Raw genomic sequence first — 19,444 nt, 5'->3', positions numbered from 1 at the left:
GAAAGTCGAAAACGAGCTCTCACATCTCCGGAGGGTGTGTGTGGCAGCGCTGCTTCTCCGCAAACTTCAAAACAGCAGCGTCCATGTTTTTTTTCTTCTTCATCACCGGGAGAAGGAGAGTATGGGTCCGACTCATGCACAAGAAGACTGATTGGCACAGTAGCTCCTCACCGCAGACTCTCGGCTACATTTCCACGCACGCAGTATTCTGGGTAAGAGCTCATGGTTGAGGTCTTATTCTGGATAAGCCTCTTAACGCGCATCTTTAATAATTCTGCTTCCCCCCCCCCTATGTCTATAATAAGCAGAGTTCCTCCTGAGCCAAAACATGATGTTCCTAGTGGTAAACTGTCATTTTCCAATCAGTTTTACACAAAAAACCTGATGTTACAACCGGTCCTGCTTTCTCACAGCAGACGTCAACAACGTGAGGTGATGTCAGCGTCTCCAGGAGCTGAGCATGTTCAAATATATCAGTTTACCATTTAAATTTGGCATAACTCGGGAATATTATCCAGGGGTTTTCATAACCGGGATAAGAGCCTGTTTGGGATCCTGTGAATGGGATATGATGTTTAAATGCATCATCGCAAAACCAGAATGCATGAAATGTCGCAAATATTTGAAATCTCCATGAAATTAACTCCCATTACTTTTACTTCTTGGAAAACAGTCTTTAATGGTGACCTCATGCTGCACCAGGAGGCGTAAATATAGATTTTTGAACAATCCTGCTCCTCCTATCAAATCAAACTGCCCTTCTCCATTGGTTTACACTTTTCAGCACACTAAAGATGCAGTTTCATGGGCTCTTTAAGGGAACACTGGTGTGCATGTAAATGTAGTCATAGAGTACTTGCCAAGTGCCATGTGTATATGTCTATCTAAATGTAAATGTCTACATATATGAGTCATTTCAATTGGAAAAGTCTGTTATACGACGACTACTTAATGCGTAACAGTTGCCGAATTTAGTTAAACAACAAAAAGCTGTTTTGCATGTCCAGACGAAAGTGAGCAGCGTTAAAGCTCATCTGGAGGTTATCATGCGTACAGCGTACTGTCTCGCAGAGGGAGTGAAGACCTCAGAAGAGCCGCCGGCGCTGGCCAGGGATCAAAAATGCCGCTCTCTCCTGGCGTAATGGCATTATAACGGTCGGAGCGATTGAGACAAATGGAGTCATTTTCACTACAATAATGTCCCATAATCCACCGGCCGACCTCTGCGCTGGAATCTGAGGATGAGCACATTAGAGGAATGCTACTCAAAGTGGATTAAAGTGGAAGGAGGGTGATTAGGAATATGGAGAGGGAGGGGAGGGGAAGAGGGGGGGTGGGGGGTGGGGGGAAGAGGGGGGGTGCTGATTAGCTGTCTGTAATGTCACGTCTCTGTGCCACCTTCATTGATATTCAAGGCCACGGCTGACAAAGGCAATATTGCTATGATTTTTCTCCCCTTTCTGCCTTCCCAGCAGCAGGTGAACGCCCTCGCAGTGTGTTTACATCCTGCATGCAGGCCTTGAAGCAATCAGACAGCCAGTGGCCCCTTGTCAGCGGCAAGGCTCCTGGTGCGCCGGGGGGCTTTCCACCGGCTGAGCGGGCGTGGAGAGCCCGAGACTTCGCCGCAGCCCGCGGACGGCAACCGCTCTCAACTTACAGACAATCACAAGACATCAATCCCTCTGATGAAAGACGGGGTCAGTGGATCCTCTGCCCTTTATCCCACCTACACTGAAGCGTATATACAGAGGAAGAGGCAGAGGCGGCAACGTGTGCTTTCAGAGTATTTTTATGCTTTAAACGCACCGTGAAAGCCCAAGGTAAACCCAGCTGAAGCCTGGGCTTGTGCAAGAAGAGGCTGATAACTGTGCTGGCTCTCCTCATGCTACCTGCCTGCAGCAGCAGAGGACCGTCCACAAGCGGCTGCTCTTCAGGGAACGTCTTCATTTGCATTTCAGATATTTAGTGAGGCAGTTTGGGGAGTCTGAGCCGCAACTAAAATGGCGTGACCAATTAGGGCGAAAAATACAAAAACAATAATTACAGACAATTAATCAAACTATCAATGGGTGTCCTTCGGGGGCCAAATTCTGCCAAATTTTAGTCATTATCTTTATTTTGATAGACAGAAAAACAGATTAGAAGCTAGTGTAACCTAACTGCACTGACTACAAGTGATGGCTGGCTACTCAGAGATGGAGATGATGTCAGATTTACTTGCTGCAGGCGTCTGTTACGGTAAGTAATGGATAACAGGAGGGGAAGTGATAAGTAGCATGCCTGCTGGTTGTGTTCGTTCCTGGAAAACAATTTCTCATCAACAATTAGCTGCATGAAATTCACCAGATGATGTCTTTCCCTGCTCGTACCTGATGATGACAGATGATGCAGCGGGCAAGAGCCGTCCAATATGAGACACTGAGAGGAATTTATACCACAGCCGGGTCGAACACGCGACTCTGATCGGCTGTAAATTAGTTTGATGTGCAGTATAACCTGACACCTCTGACACAACTGTTGGATCATCATTTTAAATCAATGTGCAAAGATTTGAGCCATAAACTGGCATATAGTGTAATTAGCAATCTCTCCTCTCGTTATCTTTGCTTTTCCAACTCTTCTGAGAATACGAGCACCTTAATTCTGCTCACTTTGGGCAAGAAATCAATCACAAAAATGTTGACTTAAAATTGTTATGTTAGTCATCAAATGTATTAAGATAAGATACAGCAAAGCTATACATTATTGACGTCTTGATAAATCTTAACTTTGATCATTTTCTCTTATGTGATGATTATGAGACAAAAGTACAAATTATCAGCTATTTTCTGTGACCATCATTTATTTGCTTAATTAATGAAGTGATTAATAAAACATCTTAGAGAAATGGATGTTTATCTAATATCAGCTCCCAGTATTTATGTTCATCTTAAAGTTGGATGACACAAGCTGCTGCCACTTGTCAAACATTATATTCAACATGCAAGTAAATATACATCAATAGCTGACAGTCTATATAAATGCCTTCACACCTGGACAGTTATTAGTAGGAGTGAGGGCATTAAATGATTCTCCATATATTTGATCCGTTTGTCCTACAGAAAGTCACAGCAGAGAAACAATTACAGAGCGCATGATAAACTCTCATTTTCCACAGAGCATTAAGCTAACTGGAGGGCCAACACAAACATTTGCCTTCTCTCGCCTCTCTCTAGAAAAATCCATGCGGCCCATGTTTTATTCATCATAGCTGAGTTGTTTCAAAGTCATTATGAATCCTAAATTGTGCCCTGGCACAAAGGACAGAGAAGTGGAAGATTAATGGATCTGATTCATGATGAAAATCCAAATTTATGAGGCTTTAAGGAGGTAAAGCTGAGATATTCATTGAGCCATGAGTCTGAATGTATTGAGTCTGGGACTGGAAAAACTGAAAGCAGCAAAGTCCTCAATACAAACTGTAAAGAGGTGGAACTGTAAAACCAGACTCATTTAGTTTGTCACACACAATTGGGGATGCACATGTGAACAAACAGGCCTACTTTAATGATTCATCACTCCTGATATAAAACACTATACGCTAATAAAAACAGTAAACCATTTGTTGTGTTGTATTATTTCCATGACTGGCAAAAAATGAATATAGAGTGGACATTGACATTGATTGACATTTCAATTTACTCCCAAAAGAAGAAAAAAAAAAGTTCAAGTCCAAGTTAACTTCATCAGAAGCATGTCCCAAATGACTTTACAGAGAGAGAGCCTACCTAGATCAAACTGATCAACAATCAAAAGGTTCAATCAAAGACTGCAAAGGCAAGTTAGCCGGATGCTGCAGCTACTCAGCAGCTTCCAGCTAAACACGGCATCTCAATCTGCAGAAGTCTTGTGTATCTAAACAGACGACTGAAATTGAAGATAATCAAATAATCTGCTGTGTTGCAGAGGGATGGAAGTGTGTTCCGGCGTGTCGTCTGAAACAAAATGGAGCGATATCCCTTGCTAACGTGTGTGTGTGTGTGTGTGTTTGGACCCGTCAGTGTGAGCGGCGCTGAGTGAGAATCTGCTCATTAAGCCGAAGCCGGCTCAAACCGCTCCGCTCAGTAGTTCATCTTCCTGACATCTGCTCTCTAATACCACACTCCACCCAAGAGGGCAGAGGAACTTACTCCAAATTCCCTGCCCCCTTTTTTTTTTTTTTTTTTTTTTTTCTAATTAGCTGGAAAAGGTTAGCATTTTGGAGAGGATTCAATGACATTTCTGCCAATAAACCTGACTTTAATAAACATACAGGGGAAAATACTGGCATGAGTGCATCTTGTTTAAGGGAAAGAAATTGCTCAGTTGAGTTCAGAATCTTAAGCATTTGACATAAGGTAATTGTGATAATGAATTAGGCTGCGTAATGCCTAATTCATAGGTCTATAATTATTTAATGAACAAAGGAACAAATTCACATAAATTCTGCATGGAAAGTGGAAATTTTAGACCAAAATAACAAGGAATGAAATGAAAAGACTCGCTCTAAAAGAAACCGTTTGACTCTATTAATCACACACAGAAAAGGAATATTACTGAGCAGACATGAATCTGTTAATGTGCTGAATATAAATCTCATGCTATCCAGAAGAGGCAGGGCTAAGTGCGCCAAACATGATGGAACAAATTGGAGCGAAGAGGAGCGGCACACCTTCCAAAATGAAAGGATGCGCTCTGCACTCCAGTTAAATTAATGCCACTTCACTCCTCGCTCTGCTTTGTTCTCACTGTGATATGGAAATACTGATATTAGTACGACATCTTGGCATGGGCGGGCTTCCGTACCAGAATATGAACTGTAACATCAACTAGAACAACTGGAACATCTACAAAATCAACTTTTTCTACGTTATTCATTCATGTTTATGTGTTTTTTTCCCCCACATTTATTGATACTATATGATTTTTAACCCGTCTATCTATCTGAAAAGTGGAGATGCAACAATTGGTCAGTCAATATTTAGCAAATAAAAAAGTAATTTACTAAGTAGTAAGTAAACAAACACCAACATCTGTTATCTGGATCCACCTCTAAAACAGTCAGTATAGAAATGTTAAATTACCATTCTGAATACAAGCAAAAATAACCACCAATCATGAAATGAATAACCAGAACAATAAGAAAACGTCTTTGCCGGTATTAACCTTTACTTCCTTCCAAAAAGTTCAGGAAAAAAAGCCTTCAAACCAGCAGACAGTCCGACATTAACAAGTACGACTCGGATGCTGTATCAGGAAACTCATTTTCCCCTAACTACTCCATCCTCAGGGCTGCAATAATAATAATAATAATACAAGTCTTATTCAAAAGTGGGAGTAAGAGAGGACAGTGTGTGAATACGGCACAAACAATGAAAAAGGCTGCAGCTCTAAAATAATCTCAGTCATGCTGTTCTGTCAGAAAGTAAACCTGTAATCAGGTTGTAATCAGCCACTTTTCTTGGCTGCCAGGTACCTGTGGCAAAAAACCTCGTTAGGTAAGATCACCAACAAGCACATTAGGTTTTGCTTGTTTGTTTTGAAATAAGAAATTTACAAAATGTTTCAGACACAAATTTATCTTTACACTCGGTCTTAAAGGAAAAGTCCACCCTTGGATACTTTTACACCGTTATATCATCGGTTTGTGATTTTCAATACATTCCAGGAGTTATTTTGTGATGTGTGTGTTGTGATTTACTGTTTTGGTGTGCCTACTTTCCCTCAACCTGCCTCGTCTACTTCTACTTCAGTTAGTGATTTCCTACATTTCCCAGAATGCCTTTCAACAACCAGAGAAGGAGCATGTTGCTTCCTATCAAAGGTGGGCATATGAGCATATAAATATAGCTAGCCGACTAGTTTGTAAACATTGGGCCGTGTCTGTGATTGTGGCCACGCCCCTTACTCAAAACACAACATGTCTTGTTGCTGCATTGCATTCTGGTCTATTGAAGCTACTGACGATGGAGAAACTGGTCTCTCTCCTCTTCTACGATGGATTTCTCCCTATATGACTGTTGAACGTCTCTTGGTGCAAAATGGCGGCTCTAGAAAGAAGCCCTCGCTCTTTGATTCTGAGGGACTGACACCAAGACCTGACGTTTACCGCTGATGTTTTAGATCTTGAAACATTTTCTGATATCAAACTCCATTGTAGCTGGAAATATCTCAACATGATGTTGCGTTGTCTAAGTTTGGCCAGTTATCCATGGGAATAAGAAAAATACACCAAACAACAAAATGGACAAGGTACATCACCAATAGCTGTTTTAAATGGTGTTAAAGTGGATTTTTCCTATAATATATGAAAAGTAGTTTCCAGAACAGAAGCAAAGAGACTGTAGCTCTCTAACGCAATGGTGCCACTGAGGTTTTTAGCGTTGTAGAGATTTAGAAACGACCAGGAGCCTGGCCTTCTTCAAGGCCTTCTGCATGTCAGTTGTTAAAACTCCTGTTAGCCAGAGAGAATCACCTGTTACATTTTTAATCAGAACATCACAGTCCAGTCGACAAGGTGCTGACAGCACTGTTCAGCCCTCCTGTCCTCAGTCTGCCTCATGAACTTGGACATGAACTGTTAATACAAGTCTTCTGTAACCACCGATCAATAGTAAACAGGAAGCTGCTGACAGGGAACCAACTACCCTCTAGTCTACTCACACACACACACACACACATACACAGATGCACGCACACACACACACACACAACCACAAACACTCACACCCACTGGACTCCATAGAACAATGCACATCTGAAAGCCCATTTTTCAAGCCATTATATCGGTGTAAAGTGGACTTTCGGTGCTCAAACCATATCGGCACATTCATTTAGAATGAACACAGCAGTTTTGTGGAAACGCCGGACACATGAGCAGTGTTCACCCAACCCACAGCGTCAGTATAATTCCCACAGAAGAGCAGTATTCAATCATGTGTATCGCTCCCAGCTACAGACTCGCTGCCTCACAAACACTGCTGCCACATTCACTCTTTTGTTTTAAGAATCCAACACGTAAATGTCAGGTTTATGGTGTCAGCGTTGTTTACTTTAATATTTCAGGATTTGTCAGCGTCCGATAAACTCCATGTATAAATTATGAGCAGCAATTTGCATTGGTGCTTATTGAGAAGGAAAATATGAGCCTGTATCCGGGAGATTATTCTTTCACACAGCCTGAAGCAAAAGCAAATAACAGAGAGAAATAGGTTGGGGACCGATGTCTCAGTCACTCAGGAGTTCATTGATGCTTTTAAACAAACAAAAGTTTGTGGTTTTGGCATTACCATGAGAGAATATTATGAGAAATTACCATTGAGAAAATCTAAATGAAGGTATGACTCAGACAGTGAACAAGTTGAATCAGGTGTGAGGATGAATGTGGTGAAGAAATACACAAACTGCACTGGATATGTTTTGTCATAGAATTTCAGCAAACGCAGTATACTGCAGTCTCCGCATTTTCATCAATAATACTGTGAGACAGTTGGTGTGACGTAACTTATGCCATTTGGTGGATGCTTTGATCCATATGGCATTACTTTCACAGTTCATACGTCTTCAGTATACACTCTGCCTCCAGAAAGTATTCAAGCCCCTTGACTTTTTCCCTGTTTTGTGGTTTAAAGCCTGAGTTCAAAATGGATGAAATTAGGTTTTTCTTGTCACTGATCTACAAACTGGAAACAGCTCATCACCCATCTAACACCGTCTCCACCGCAAAGCCTGGTGGCAGCAGCATCATGATGTTGGGATGAGGGTTTAGAGGGGGGGATTCAGCAACAGGGACTTGGAGACTTGTAAGGACTGAGGGCCAAATCAACACTCGAATGGCTTCACAACATTTCTGGAAATACTTGCAGATAGACGCTCCCTCCATCCAAATTGAGCTTCAGCAAATGTGCAAGGAGAAAATGGCAAAATCCAGACTTGCCTATCTAAAGATGCCTCTACAAAACTTGAAGCTTTGAAGGGGTTGAATGTGATATTTCTGTATTTCATTTTCAAAAAAATTCTAAAATGGAGCACATTACACCGGTCCTCATATCACTGCACTGGCTTCCTGTGTGTCAAAGGATAGACTTTAAAAAATCCTATTACTAGTCTATAAAGCACTAAATGGTCTCGGGCCCAAATACATTTCTGATTTGCTTGGACGTTATGAAGCACCCAGACCCCTCAGGTCATCTGGGACAGGTTTACTCAGCGTTCCCAGGATCAAAACCAAGCAAGGTGAAGCAGCTTTTAGTTTCTCTGCTCCCCACCTGTGGAACAAGCTTCCTGAATACCTGAGGTCTGCTAAAACTGTCAGCTCATTTAAATCAGGGCTTAAAACATTATTGTTTACTGCGGCTTTCCAATAAATTAAATACGTAACTTCTTTTTAATCTTTAACTATTCATTTGCTTGTTTTTGTTTTTATTGTCTTTTAAATGCTATTTTAATGTCTTTTTGTCTTCTTGCTTTTAATGTCCTTTAAATGCAATCTTAATGTCATCTTAATGTCCTATTTTCAATGTATTTCTAAAGCACTTTGAATTGCCTTGTGTCTGAATGGCGCTATATAAATAAAATTGCCTTGCCTTGCCTAAAACTTTCTAAAAACATGTTTTCACTTTGTCATTATGGGGTATTTTGTGCAGACTGTTGACAGAAAATCTGAATTTAATCCATTTTGAATTCAGGCTGCAACACCACAAAGCGAAAATACAATGAGATTGAATACTTTAAGACAATGTGCGTATATAACATGGTCTGATTATAAGGTTTGATGTATCTGCACGTTCTGTACATATTATCTACATCTACAAAGTGAAGTGAAAGTGAAGACTCTTTACACTTTCTGTCGCCCATGAAGACGCTTCTGTGCACTGCTCCCTTCTGTCCTGAATGTGGCACTTCACCCAATCAGCTGATCATGTGATGGTATCAGCTGTCAAGAAATCTGTCAAAACCACAGATTTCCAAGTTGTGTTTGTACTTCATTGTATTGTGGTGTAGTGTAGTATTTATAGTGTAGTGCACTGAATGAGCCTCCAATATTGATTTAAGAGCAATGTGTTGCAGACTCCTAAAAATATTTTGGTGTTGGACACAATCCCTGGCATACAAGACAAGCTAAACAACAGGAGAGAAAAAAATAATGCAATGATACTCCAGTATTTCATTTTTCAGCTTTTAGTAATTGAAAAAAAAAGAAAAGAAAATGGTTTCTTATAGCCATGTTCCTTTATTGTACAGTGTGTCTTGGATCGTAACACAATCAAAATAGGGTTTGGGTGAGGAGAATTATTGCAGTACGATTCTTTTTTTATCGTATTGAAGTCCCAATATCAACAGAAACCTTAGAGTTCAGCTGCTCAACCTTCTCCACAAACTAAATCATGTAACAAATCTGAAGTAGCACACTGTGTTTGACAAGCCATGACTTATGAGTTTCGCAAGTTACGACTTATGACTTTCACAAGTCATGATTTATGAGTTTTGCGAGTTTTGACTTTGGATTGTGCTTATATTATCTAGGTTTCTCATCTCTCATTCAGAGCTGCTGTGGATCCATTACTGCCCTCGCTGCGGTCACTCGGCACAAATCACCATCTCATTGACGAGTCACAGTCCTGCTCCGGTATTAATTAGGACAGTGTAAGGGACGCTGACCGCTAATTAAAAGCACAGAGAGGCCTTCATCCCCCCCTCCCCCACCCCCTCCCGCCCCACTCGCTGGCACATTGTACGGTGCAAAGTGGTACACCGAGGAATCAAAGTGAGGAGGACATGTGGGAAACCATGGTAATGCTAATGCTTCACAACATGAAAGCGTTTTGTCATTGGCAGAACGGATGAGCAAAAAGGTGTTGAAATCGAGCGAAGGAAATGACACAACAAGTTCGATGTACTGTATGTACTTGTAAGGAATATAGTTCTTATATCATGGATGCTTATTCTGCAGTTAAGTAGCAATTACAAAATCCCCTTATATAAAAGAACAATGCCGTGTTCCTCTTACTGTTAATTATTTGTGAAGCTCTCTCTCTCTCCATGCTGGTGATGATTAGCGAAAACGGGAAAAAAAAAAGAAATGCTTGCAGTTGTTCAATTACATGCTCATACTCATCCAAACGGGATAATTAGATACATTAACAAACTGTACAAGAGCAGATATGAGTGAGTAGGAAGGTGAGTGTGTGACAGAGAGTGAATCATTATCCAATCACTCCAGCTGGTGAGGATGCGACACTTTGCCTGACATTAGTGGAATGAGAAAAAAAATCTCTCTCGGCGAAAGGAAGAGGACTCTGCTGCTCTCATGGTCCAGAAGACTGAAGCAGCAGCAACATATGAGGTTTGTCTTAAAAGGTATTTAATAAGTTAGCGGAGGGGGGGGGGGGGGGGGGGGGGGTCGGCTTGTGTCGCCATCCTGCTGCTGACTGAGCGAGCTGACGGAGACGAACTCTGACACAGCGTGCCGGAGAAAATAAATACTTCATCGCAAAGAAGACCTGCAAAAAACGCCAGTCGGAGAAAAAAAAGGGGGATCTGTGAAAAAACCTGCCAAATGCCTTGATAACGGAAGATTTTAATAAGGGTTACACCTAAACCCCCTCCAGCTAAATGCTTTCAGTGTTGCGCCGTCGTCGTTCGCCTGTCATGATTCATGTTTTATGGAACAGGCTGGCTATTCAAATTTACTCAGATTTTCACGAGCTGTGCAGAGGGTTTATCAGTCATAAAGCTGTAGAGGTTTGTGGTTTTGTTCGGTGGCTTTAAAGCACTTTGTTCTTGCTCCTTAGTGTCTGTTTGGCTTTCTTTGATTAAGGTAAAGGCTACTGCAGTCCTGGAAATGAAAAAAAAAAAAAAAAGGCAATTACTGTTTGCTCTGAATCATCTTCTACCTCTAAAATGCGTCGTGGTTAGATGAGGTCTTAGGTTCTTATTCTTCCGAGGCAGGCCGTTAAAGTGAGATGTTGAGTGTTGAGTGTTAAATGAATGTAGTAAAGCAAGATGAAAATGTTAAGCTAATATACATTTTTCCAGTCTCATCTTAAAAAGACTGATCTGGACCCTTCTGTTCTCACTGACATTAGTTTTGACTCCCTATGCACAGAAGTAAAGTCTTGGATCTACAGACTGTGCCGATCTCTTTTTACTGTTACCACAGCTTGGGCTGAAGCTTAGAGGTGATGATGCAGGTCGGGTCAGGCCTCTAAATTTGGAGCAACATGCAGGAGGAAGTACATTTCTGAATCTGTATCTTCTTTTACGTACAACTGACACAAATGAAAAGGCATTTTTATAAGCATGTTCATAAGAACGTTTTCTGGGAGTCTGGTTTCGTTTCTGAAATTTGGTGAGCGGGCCGTAAGGAGCCAGTTGTCCTGATTGATGGTTAAAGGATAAGAGTTTGGCGATTTTGGACCTATAAATAATTTGTCTCTCTCTTACATCCCTGTAGTACTTTACAGTACCACAGACAATATTGACTCCAGAGTCAGCTGTCAGTTGAAACAACGAGCTCCGTTGCCTCTTGCTGCAACAATGAGTCCAAACTGTTTGTCAAAAAATATCCAAAAAAGCCAGTCTGTGAAAACAATATGGCGACCGACCGATGTATCTAAATCCACGGCCCAGAAAGCAGCAGCACCGCACCGTTTCCACTCAGCGGATCGTCTTCTACCAAACTCTACTGTTTACAATCTGACCTGACCGTCCAGAACTAGATCACTCCGCCAGGAACCGCCTTTCACCCCGCAGAGGTCTGTGCTGCGGCAGAGAAAAATAGTTCTGTGAATTCCTGATTAGTGAAAGTTGCGTAATGGTGGAAGTGAGTCATGTTTCCTCTCAACTCCTCTGTGGAGCTGACAAATGGCTTTTTTGGAGATATTCTGACAAACAGTTTGACCTCATTGTTAGCAGCAAGAGGCAGCGGAGCTCACTGTTTCAACTGACAGCTGACTCTGGAGCCAATACTGTCTGTGGGTCCAGGTACTACAGGGATGTAAGAGACAGATTATATATAGGTCCAAAATCACCGAACTCATTCTTTAACTTGGTGTTTACTGAACTGTTAGGCAGGCTTTCAAGTTTATAGTGTTATTATTCATTATGTATACTTGTATTGCTATGCTGAGTTACATTGTTACATCGCTTTTTCTGTTCTGAGCGGGCCTTAACAGACCTAGAAAGTCTTTATTGTAGCTCTTTATTGTTGCTAATGGCTTGTAAGCATTTTGCAACTTCTTAAAGTATTACTGTTATTATTACTATAATAATAACAATAATGATAATATCACAGCAAGTTTCAGTCACACTAATAAATAACTTATTCTATTCCTTGAGGCTGAGCTAGTGGCACACAAAAGCCCCATGACTCACAGACACACTATCCTGAAAATGACACCTACAAAGGCAAAGATATCCAGATAAGATATACTGCTGGTTTTAAATAGGGGACTGTGGGCCAATTATATGGTGCCCATTAGTTAGAGGCAAAGCCAAAAGGCAGTTACCTATTCCACCATATTAACACTTAAAAATAAACACTTGACAAAGCTACAGTTCAGAAGAGGAATTCAAACAGGATGTTCACCGAACACCAAATGAATAAATAAAGAGAGGTGAGTCACACACCACTGCCCATTAACAGAGGAAACTAAGCACGAAACTGTAGCGCCTCAAGCAACCAATCATCTGCGGTGAGTTAGAGGGAATAACCACGACGAATCAAGGTTAATACGTTTTTTCCACTGAATAACAGATAGAAACGGCGTGCGCGTCGGACGAGATATTTTCTTCTGCTGGTGCCTGCTTGCTGGGTTTTCATTCATCCAACAATAAATATGGGTTTCTATGTGTAGAGCTAACAAACCCCAACCCACGCCTACCCCTCTTACTTGGAAAGAAACCTTTTCAGGCCGACTGCTCTCCCACACAAGCCAAGGTCACCGCAGCAGCCAAACGGGGCTGGCGGCGCGTCCGCTCAGCCTGCGCTCGTACCTCCGAAGACTCGTGTCCTCGCGGCGTAAACCACGAGCTCCTGCCCCCGAGAAAAAGCCCAGGTCAAGCCGACGATTACATCGAGGGGAGGGCCTTGCCAAGTGTTACTATCGGTGCCAAAATGTCCCTTTCTTTCCCTCGCACCTGCTCCGATCTGTCATCGTTCCCGTTCCGGCTCTCTCTCTCTATCTCTCTCTCTCTCTCTTTCTATTGCTCACACATTCATCACTCAGTTTCTCTCAGTCTCACTCACTCGGAGTCGGTCTGTTTCACTCCCGCTCTGACATTTTCTCTCTTGTTGTTGTTGCTTATTCCACTGACTCTCCTGTCGCTCTGACTCCCTTGAGATTGTCGAAGCCCTTTCAGCTATCAAAGCCACAGTACAGTAACTGTGTGTGAGTATTGAAACTGAGACAAAGTGGATAGTATGTCTTTTAGTAGAATTTATGGGTGTCATTTTTGTCGAGAAGATATCTGAACTCGAGTCTTGACCTTTATAACCCCCAAAAAGCAGTTTCACTTTGTGGGCAGTACACTCAAGCCTTTCAGTTAAGGCTAAAGAAGACTAAAAACCGATCATAAGTCCATTTTCTGCTCTCCTTTACAGTGATCATCATTCAAACCGAGACGTATCCATTCCCTCGTCTCCATTTCAATCCATCTTCCAACTTCGGCAAACTAAAACTGAACAGGAGCGCTTAGGAGAGTCATGTTTTACCTGCCAGAAGATCGTGTCTATCGTGCTCCCCAGGAAGCCTTCTCTCGTTTCAGACGACAGCAGTTTGGGTCCGAGGATCGTCATGAACTCGTCGAAGTCGACCTGCCCATCACCTAACGCAACAAGAAAAAGATCAGATTGAGAGACACATGACTCACAAGTAATGTTCTTTTCACATGACATGTCCAAGCGGAGTGTGTGCATCAGGCATGTTATTGAAGGCCTGGTGTTGATTTCATTGAAAACTCCAACCATGAAGCAGCGGCCACTCGACACTCAAGTGGATCAAGTGGACAAAACTAATCACTTGCTGCCTTTCGTGAAATGAGCACAATGGCTTTAAATGCAAATATGGGCTCCCTGCATGTAAAGTGAAGTACATTTTCCCACCATGAAAGGATTCTGTGAAAGAGACACGACTAGAAACAGGCAGCAGTTTGATGCTGAAATAGCATGATGGACAGTTAAGATGGATGAACGTTTACATTTACCTTCAACTCTGATTACCTGGGTTTAATTCCCAACTCATGCCACTATGTTTTCTACTGAGTTTTTCCATTTTTAGCAAAAGCTTTTCTTATTTAACAATGACCAAAACCTTACCCTAACCTTAACCAGGCTGTTTTAGCTGCCTAACCTTAACCGAAGTTGGTGTACTTGCCTAAACGTAACCATTAGCTAACCTTTTCATGTGAGAAACAGGAAAATGGCTCGTCTTGTCACATCATCCTTTCATGGTGGGCGGAGGTAATCTTGACATAATTCTTGCCCACAACACATAATCTACATTTCAGGGTTTCTGCTCATTTCACAAAATTTTATGAGACTGCATTGCTTTTGGTTACAGTGAGATTTTAATTTTATATCATTTCTATCAGTCATTTGTCAACAACACTCCAACACCTGACTCTGGTTAAACAGCAGCATACCATCATGCTCTCTGAATAGTGTTGCTATGCTAAGATGTTGCTATAAAAGTGTCTGAGGGAGCAGCAGTGATGACACGCTGTCGACGGCTGACGGACGGTTCTACAGCTGCTAAGGTATAAGACGCTTTTTAAGAATCACATCTGGTGACAAGAACGTTTAGACGGCTTATCAAGTCTCTCAGTGGGCAGAAGTGTTCACTTTGAGACTGGGCTTACATGCACAAAGGTGTGGGTAGCATCTAGAATAGAATAGAAAAATGTCTGCTTACCATGTTCCTGCAAATTTGTGGGTTTGAATCTGATTATTGTGGCATGCCCCCTTTTCCCCCCTTTCTCCCATCTTGCCTTTCGGTCTCAACTGTACACCATCTAGTTCTGAAGCCATAAAACTTATTTAGCTAACTTATTCTTGGACTTAAAAACAACTGCACAGCACACACATAACTGAAGCCTGCGGGGCTGCAGGAACTTTCCACAGGTTTGCTTGAGCAATGAGTTTGTAGAAACTCATTAGCTGCTGCAGCATTTATACGTTTGAGCCTAAAGGGAAATATAGATGTTGTTCTGTGTCTTTGTTGTTATAATTCAGGGCAAGGTCTCTCCAGTTCACCAAGTTTAAAACATCATTTGCCATTTACATGACAGATTGTAAACATACCAGTGAGCTCTGACTAGCTCAGCGGGGCTCCTACAGAACTGGATTTGAAGCAGATCAAGGTCTACAGCTATCACTTTTAACGTTAATTCTGTATTTTCCTGCTGTGTGCATTGATTCAAACACGACTTCTCTGGGAACTAGCTGACAGTTGTCAGAGTTACTGCCAAAACAGACCATCAAAACGCTTTCATTGCAGACAGCAACCTCCGGTAAATTCCCACTAATGGATCATGGCTTCATACAGACGAGGCTGTCTGCCAGTTGGTATTTGGTTCTGAGTTTCAAGTGAATGGCTCCTATGAGTAGCAGGAGGACTAGAGGGTAACGCAACCTTGAATTACATGACACATTTCTGTCACATTTTAATCTTGAATGTCTTTTTCTCCCTTTTTCTTTGGGGGTGAGAAGTTTTCATGAGCCCAGCAGGGTTTCTTTGCTCTCAACTGCACAGTTTGTATTTCCTCTGTTTGTCAAGTTTGATCATCTTTATGTTTAAATGAAACAACCCTAAACTGAAAACCACTTGCTGTACACCGAACAGTCTAAGCCAGGGAATCAGATGCCTAAGAAAAATGAGAGATGATGTGAAAAAGTCAGCAATACTGGTTTTATCCTGAAACTGACAGAAAAGTAAGGGTTTTGATTAATGGAGTAGATAGACAATTCTGCAGCCAAACACCTGCAACAGAATTGAATTTAAAGGAATGACACATTAAAATGACAAGTATCCAGGTTGTGCAATAGGGAATATGTAATTTAATAACAAAGACTTATGGAATCCCTTCCTATTCTTCATTCTTTCAAAACTCAGTTTGTTCACACACTCCTCTCACTTCTCCGTCTCATGTTTCTCACGTCTCTCCTCTAATCTAACTCCACTCCCCCCTCTGCTCTTCCTGTACCTGCAGATGAGGCTGGGACCTCGTCAGTGGAAAACTACTCATGCAGGACGGCTCAATCTGCCCCCCCCCCCCCTCCGCCTCGCTCCTCGCCCGCCCCGATGGTGGAAACCACGCTGGCACCGTCACGTTTGATGCCATCGATTGAACTCGCAGCCTTGCATATGCAGCGTGGCGAGGCCCGGGGCGGGGGGGCGGGGGGGCCAGGGTGAAGCGGCGCCCCGGGGTGTCAGGAGGGGGAGGATGGATGGATGAAGGTGGCGATAAGGGCGGACAGGGTGAAGCGGTTCAAGGTAAGACAGGATGACGGTAAAGTACCGTAGTTCTTGCTGTATTGGGATTGATGAGGCAGGGCGAGAGTTGAGATTCAGGAGAAACACATGTGGGTTGTTTGATCTTACTCCCACCATGGAAAGCTTGTCATTATATAATAATTACTGTTCAGCCAGTCTACCAAGTTTAAGTCACAATCAAGTGAAAAACGACTTTTTCTCATCTTGTTAGCTAATTATCCATGTCGTAATGTACAACGCATGCTGGGATAGGCTCCGGCCCTCTGTGAGGAATAAGTGGGTAAAGAAAATGAATGAATAAATGAATGAATAACACACACTTATTTAACAATCACTGTCAAAAAAAGAAAATCACAAAATATTTGTTTTCTTGTGTTTTTCTATCAAAATCCCATTGCTTTTACATCCTGGAAAATGTCACATTTTCTATTTCATGGTGTACCAGCACATAAAAATTCAAATCAATAATGCCATCACAGATTTAAATCCAATCATATAAAACCTGCAAATTCATACTTCATACTTAAAAGTGACACAAATGGCATCATGGTACAGTGGTGAATTTTTGTTTCCTTTTCCTTTTCCTTTTATCCATTTTGAGGTGTCTGAAATGTGAAGCTCAGGATTCGTGAGTCACTTCCTGTCTTCGTTCTGGTTCGTCCCGCCCACTTTTGACCAGCTCCTCCCCACGTTACGACCCAACATGACATGACCCAAGACATGAAATGAGAGACTGACATGATATGACATGAAGACATGAAACATTTCCTTGTGTCTTTAAATAAAGGCGAATACAAATATAGGAGAATAAAAAACAAATATTGATCTTTCTTTGTTGTTATATAGCCTAGTAAATATCTGCCTACAGAGAGCCAGGTTTAGAGAAACAGAGCATCAAGGTCACTTGATATAACCTGAGAGAGGAAAAAGAAGAGCGTGGATGATCTATACTGAAAAACAAAAGGCTGCCGCAGTGCTGTGATCTCCAACACAGAAGAGCGTTCACACTTCTCCGTGACGGGAGTGCGGAGCTCAATAACAATCGCCTGGATTGACTTGACAGCAGAGACGATGACCAGATAGCCCATCTGTATCTTATAGCGATCAGCTGCAGCCGCCCGCTTGGCTGAGATACAATCATTACCATCAATTTCCATTCATTTGGTAACGCTTCTCGCCTTTCGATGCCTTTGTCCTTTTGATCGCCGGCTCTTCAGTATTGTGTCTGCGCACGTGAATATGAGACAGTTTCACAAACTGCTTTGAACGTCAGTGTTGAGAATACGACCTCAGGGAGAGACGCAGCAGAAACAACAACAGGCCGGACCTTTCACCGTACATATCTGTCCGTTTATCTTCTGAAGGATCGTTCTCGCAACTCGATCAATCCAAACTCCCAGGTGAGGAATGGGCCCTCCTCTCTCCTCACTCACCTATCACTCAGACTGGGGACCCAAAATGAGCTGCTGTCACACATCCAGCTACACGCAATATACAATATAAAGCAATTATCTTCAGCTGATATGTTTAAAAATTTTTTTTCTGTCATGTCATGGTTCAAGAGAAGGCAGATATTAGCAAAAAATAAAAGTACTTGTCTTCCTTCCTAATTTCTTTCATGTCATCCCCTCCTTTTCTTTACCTAGCACTTTTCTATCGGACACAAATATTTTGTTCCATCTACTGTCTGAATGCTCTTGACTCTTGCACTCCTGCTAGCTCCTTATAATATGGGCAACGTAGAGATTTAAGCTTATTCTACCGCTGCATTCACCTGGATAAGACTGTCAGATAAATGCTGACAGTGTAATCTTTTGGATTAAGGTCTCACCTTTTGGAGCTAGAATTGAGTATAAATGGATTTTCTATATGAAGACATTACATACGAAGGGGCTCAATGAAGAGCTGTCAATGACTTGCTTTTTATAAACCTAATAAAACCTACTAAAAACCCTCTAGTCTTTCTCTCTGTAGAAAGCTGTACAGCTACATCCTCTATTCCTTTGGATCTTTGGAAAAGGGATATTGTATTTGCTCATGTTCTTAGGTACTATTTTATTGCTTTTGTACCATCTTATTGTATAAACCAGTGTCATTTAGTAAAGTAGCGTCTGTTATTCTAGCTCTCATGATAGGTCTCTTCTAATTATATAAATGTGTAAGTGACTGGAAACTCTCCATGCCTCCTACTGGTCTTCTTCCTATTGAAGAAGACCAGTATCTTGTATCTTACTTCAAGAGTCTGCTGATAGACACTGTGTTAGTGTTGATGATGGTCTGAGCTCAGAAATGTCCAAATGTTTTTTCCACTTTTTGTCACTTTTATTTTATTTTCCAAGATGTAAATTAATCCTTTTTGCATCTGAAAAGCCTCCCCAGCCTTTTTCTCAGCCTTTTTCTTCATTTATTTGTTTCTCTGTACCTGTTGGACCATAGCTGGATCTTTATTGAATCGAAGAAAACAACCCAAAGACATAAAGAAGCCAGCTGGTAATCCCCACCTCAGGTTCAAGAACGCTGAAAAAAAAAACAAAACCTCAATTCCTTCGCCTTTGACATCAGCAAGGACGAACAAGCTGCCCCGGGCCGTTTCAACTGGCAAGAGGTCTTCCGAACAACAAGCCCGGCCGGCGAACTCGGATTCAACAACACGGAGACAAAAAAAGAGCGAAGAGAACTGAAACGAATAAATAAACAAACAGCATTTACACTTCAGAAAATTCCTGAAAACAAAAGCCGCAGTGACCTTCGTCAGCTAGAAAAAAGCAGCAGAGCCCGCCTCTCCTGTCGCAGCAGACGATGCGGCGAGACCCGACCCCCGAGGCACCGGAGACTCTCCTGCCTCCCGAGACTGACGATGAGTCAGTGCAGAGGAATAAAGGCAGTCCAACTTCTTAAACTTTAATATCAGCCTTGAACATTTACAGTATTTC

The 19,444-nt window shown here is 42.0% G+C and overlaps 1 protein-coding gene across 1 annotated transcript in view; it reads right to left on the bottom strand.

Annotated features, from left to right (window-relative positions):
* The window catches only part of LOC139916878 (calcium-binding protein 8-like), a 59,245-nt gene that overhangs the window by 18,104 nt on the left and 21,697 nt on the right, over positions 1-19,444 (bottom strand). The window contains exon 4 of the mRNA XM_071905896.2: positions 13,733-13,845. Coding sequence (XP_071761997.2) covers positions 13,733-13,845 — 113 coding nt within the window. The remainder of the gene's footprint in view (positions 1-13,732; positions 13,846-19,444) is intronic.

Source organism: Centroberyx gerrardi, chromosome 6 (assembly GCF_048128805.1).
Source record: "Centroberyx gerrardi isolate f3 chromosome 6, fCenGer3.hap1.cur.20231027, whole genome shotgun sequence".
In the NCBI taxonomy this organism is placed as follows: Eukaryota; Metazoa; Chordata; class Actinopteri; order Beryciformes; family Berycidae; genus Centroberyx; species Centroberyx gerrardi.
Note: the sequence above shows the minus strand (reverse complement) of the source record. Positions and strands in the feature narration are given on the sequence as shown.